At 54.8% G+C, this 4,475-nt stretch overlaps 1 protein-coding gene across 15 annotated transcripts in view; it reads left to right on the forward strand.

The window, feature by feature from the left end:
* LOC103550372 (zinc finger protein 385C) overlaps positions 1-4,475 on the forward strand; it is a 51,541-nt gene that overhangs the window by 45,621 nt on the left and 1,445 nt on the right. For 8 of the 15 annotated variants that reach the window (XM_070561929.1, XM_070561930.1, XM_070561928.1 and 5 more), the window contains 4 exons: positions 757-922; positions 2,521-2,811; positions 3,344-3,540; positions 3,866-3,976. In XM_070561929.1, coding sequence (XP_070418030.1) covers positions 757-922; positions 2,521-2,811; positions 3,344-3,540; positions 3,866-3,976 — 765 coding nt within the window. The remainder of the gene's footprint in view (positions 1-756; positions 923-2,520; positions 2,812-3,343; positions 3,541-3,865; positions 3,977-4,475) is intronic. The other 7 variants (XM_070561935.1, XM_070561936.1, XM_070561933.1 and 4 more) reach the window with 1 other exon arrangement.

Raw genomic sequence — 4,475 nt, forward strand, 5'->3', positions numbered from 1 at the left:
AGACCTCCTCTGATGAAAGGGCCCGGGGGGGCCATGGGGGCCTGTCTGTCCGATGTTTGGGAGCAACAAGCAGGGACCCCTGGTTGAAGGAGGGAGGACACTGACAGGCCACACTTGAGAGTCCCCTCCAGGCTTTCAGGTTCCATGAGTCATGCAAGAGATGCACAAGGAGGCTTCCCTCTGAGGGAGGGATGTGTCCTCATGCCAGGCCCCTGGCACAGTGCCTGGCAAACAGCAAGTGCTCGGGAACTCTGTTGAAAAAAATGAGCAAGGGGATGAATGTTCTGGGGTACACATACCCCAAAGTGTGAGACTACTCTGTGTCCTCCATGTGTGCATTTATAAGCTTAGCAACTAACATTCCTTGAGCACCTACTGTGTGCACTAGGCCCTTATCATTCAGGCTCTCACTTATTCTCACAATCCTGTGAGCTTCCCACCACCCTCCAGCATTATCATCGCAAAGTCTACCAGCGAGGAAACTGAGGCTCAGAGAGGTGAGGTGACTTGCCCACAGATGCACAGCTAATAAGTGGCTGAGTCAGGATTTGAAGCCAGAGGCTGCTTGCCTGGGATGTGTTCTGTAAACCTTAGGGCCACACACATACTGTGATGATGATAGCAATGACAAGGATTCCTCCCTTGTGTGGCCCCCGCCCTGACTCCCTCTGACCTGCCCCCTGCCCAGCGCCAGCTCATGGATGGGATGTGTGGACTCAGCAAATGAATGGTGACCCCGTGCCCTCCCCTCCACAGAACCAGGCTGAAGCACATTATAAAGGCCACAAACACGCCAGAAAACTCAAGGCTGTTGAAGCCGCCAAGAGCAAGCAGAGGCCGCAAACCCTGTCCCAGGAGGGGACGCTGGTGTCCCCAACCCCGACTCCAGGCAGCGATGCCCCAGGAGAGCCACAGAGCAAAGGTCAGTCCTGAACTCTTCTCCCCCTCCCCACTCCAAATCTGGTTTCTGATGAGGGGTTGAGCGATTTCTGCTCATTACTGGTTCTGCTTGGGTGGAGTTCTCCTACATACAGAAAAAGGCGCCCAATGTTCAGCACGATGAATTTTCCGTCTGAACGTACGGGGATCAAGAAACTTGCCACAAGAGACCCGCAGCCTACCTCAGGCCCCCCCTGGTCACTACCTTGTTGTGTTAGCTCCCCAGGGGTGCTGTGATGAATGACCTCCAACTGGGTGGCTGAAAACAACAGAAAGTTATTTTCTCACAGTTCTGGGAATTAGAAGTTTGAGATCAAGGTGTCAACAGGGTCGGTCCCTCGGTGGGGACTCAGAGGGCCAGTCTGCCCAGCCCTACTCTGACTTCGGGTGGTGGCTGGCCATGCTGGCTGTTCCTTAGCTTGTAGATGCATTGCTCCAGGCTCTGCTTCCATCCTCCTATCTCATTCTCCCGTGTGGGTCTCTGTGTCTTCACGTGGTCCTCTTTGAAGGACACCAGTCACTGGAACAGGGCCTACCCCAACCCAGTATGACTTCATCTTAAATAATTACATCTGCAAAGGTCCTATTTCCAAATAAGGTCACAGTCTGAGGTTCCAGATGGACATGAATTTTGGGGTGACACTATTCAACCACCTACACCCCTCCCCCAGGGTATCTACGGTCTTGACTTTTCTCAGAATAGATCAGTTTCATCTGGTTTTGGTGAACCATGTAATATGTAGGTTTTTGTGTCTGGCTTTTGTTCATCTTTCATGAACATTCATCAGCATTCACGCTAAGATTCTTCCGTGTTGTTGCGTCTAGCTGTGGTCTGCCCTTTTTCGTTGCCTTGCAGTGTTCCATTGCATGACCATACAACAATTTTTTAAAAATCTATTCTCCTGTTGATGAATATTTGAATAGTTTGCAGTTTTATGCTATTGTGAATAGTGCTCTATGAACATTCTAGTACAGTTTCTGGTGATTTCCACTTATTTAACAGTTAGCTAATAACTGTAGAATAGCAGGGCTATGAGGGCTTTCTGAGACCACTCTGTCCAACTTTATGGTTTCAGTTGGGGAGACTGAGGCCCAAAGAGGCCCAAGTCTGCTCAGTAAGTTGGTGGGAGAGTGGGGTAACGAATTCAGTGCTGGTCGTCCCTACACTAGGGACCTTTCCACATTGCCAGGCCACCCTCAATATGTCAGTGCTTAAAATCATGGTCTCAAGAATCATCTCGGGGCCGGCCCTGTAGCCGAGTAGTTAAGTTTGCGAGCTCCACCTTCGGCAGCCCAGGCTTTCGCTGGTTCGGATCCTGGGCACGGACATGGTGCCACTCATCAGGCCACAATGAGGCAGCGTCCCATGTGCCACAACTAGAAGGACCCACAACTAAAAAAAATATACAGCTATGTACAGGGAGGATTGGGGGAGAAAAAGCAGGGAAAAAAAAAGAAAAGAAGATTGGCGACAATTGTTAGCCCAGGTGCCAATCTTAAAAAAAAAAATTTTTAATTAAAAAAAAAGAATCATCTCAGGCCTCATCATTGCAGACCTGAAGCCTTCTATCTCCCCCACAGTTCCTGCAGCCCCTTCTCCTGGCCCCCAACTCCAGCCACCACTGACTCCAGACCCTGCGCCCAGGGAGCCAGCCCACTCAGACCTCTTGGATGCTGCCTCCTCTTCCTCTTCTTCCTCCTGCCCACCCTGCTCCCCAGAGCCTGGGAGAGAGGCACCAGGGCCTGAGCCACCTGCGGCTGCTGTGGACAGCGGTGTGAGGGGGGAAGGCAGGAACGAGAGGGGGCGCCTCTACTGCCCCACGTGTAAGGTGACAGTGAACTCCGCCTCCCAGTTGCAGGCTCACAACACAGGTGCGTGTGCCCCACCGGCTGGAGTCCGGGGCAGGGGGGCAGGAAGGCTGCCCTCCCCAGGTCTGGGCAGGCTGGGTTTCTGGGCACTTTGCTCAACGGCTTGGTGACAGAGGCGTTATACTCAGCTGTTATTGGGCATTTTGAGTCCTCCTGCTAACACCTGAGGAGGGAGAATTGGGAAGAGAAGTCTGAGGCCGCAAGAACTGAAGATCACTCCCGGGAAGACGGTAGCCACCTCCTCCATCTGTCCTTAGGTCAGACCCAGAAGGAAGAGGACTGTTGAGAGCAAAAGGGAAGCCACCCAGTTACCCTGCAAGAAGGCCTTCCTTGGGGGAGGTTGGCATGGAATGAGAGAAGCTTGGAGGACCTTTCAGATATAAGACAGAGAAATCTCCGGGGGCTGGAGGGGAGTCTATGTGCTGACCAGCCTTGAGGCTAAAGGGGCAACCAAACTGACGGAGTCTGGAGGGATCTCCATGGCCCTTGCAGCCCCTCTTAGGTGCTGACAGGCTGTCTTCTTTCCTTCCTCCAGGAGCCAAGCACCGGTGGATGGTGGAAGGTCAGCGAGGGGCTCCCCGAAGAGGCCGGGGCCGCCCAGTGCCCCGAGGAGGAGCCGGACACAAGGCCAAGAGAGTGACAGGGGGCCGGGGAGGCCAGCAGGGGTCCAGTCCCCCTTTTCACTGTGCACTCTGTCAGCTTCAGGTCAATTCAGAGACCCAACTCAAGCAGGTGGGGGAAGCGCGGATGGAGCGGGGTGGAGCAGGGTGAGGGGGTGGGACCAGTGCCAAGTAGGGAGGGAACCTGAGGACAGAAGGTGGATAGAGCAGAGTCGGGGGTGGAGAGGAGCGAGGGTAGTGGGACAGTGGGCCCCTGGAGGGCAAAGGCCAGTTCTTGCCTCCCCTTCCCAGGGCCACTCCAGGGTGACACCCAGTAAATGTGCCTTCGATGTGTGAACTGTAGCTAGAGGAAGGGTGAGCTAGCCCAGGATGATAGGGTAGTTTGAGGGTCCTCAGGCTTCCTCACCTTGTTCCCAGTCTGTCTTTCTGTCCATTAGCACCTGAGCAGCAGGAGGCACAAAGATCGCCTGGCCGGGAAGCCCCCCAAGCCCTCCAGCCAGCACAGCAAGCTGCAGAAGCACGCAGCGCTGGCTGTGAGTATCCTCAAGGTATCTGTCTCCAGGCAACAGAGCTGGGACCCGGGTCAAGAGCAGAGAGGGTGGGCTGGAAGGGAGGGCCAGCTGGGGGGCTGAGGGGTGGGGCAGGAAGGAAGCCACCCCGCTGAGGCTGCCTGGGCAGGGAAAGAGCTGGGGTTAAGTCTTTGGCTGTCTTGGCATCTGCCCAGAGGAATTTCCGGGGAGGTGGGCTGGGGTACTAATCTCAGGGGCCAGAGCAAGGGTGGGCGTGTGTCTCCTGGAGACCATCTCTACCCCACCCCAGAGCCCCTCCCTTCGCCCATCCTTAGAGTCTCCTCCTCTGGGCAGGAAGACAGGTGGCGGAGCAAGCCCTCTGGAATGAATGTTTGGGGGTGGGAAAGGAGGATTTAGGTTTGGAACCCTAAAAGGCACGTTTTTCCTGCAGCAAAAAGCCCAAGGATGGAGCCCAGGGAGGGGGCAGGATTTTCCTGAGGTCAGAGACTGTGTCCACTCCTCTCTCTCTTCTTTGCAG

This window comes from Equus przewalskii, chromosome 10 (assembly GCF_037783145.1).
Source record: "Equus przewalskii isolate Varuska chromosome 10, EquPr2, whole genome shotgun sequence".
Taxonomy (NCBI): Eukaryota; Metazoa; Chordata; class Mammalia; order Perissodactyla; family Equidae; genus Equus; species Equus przewalskii.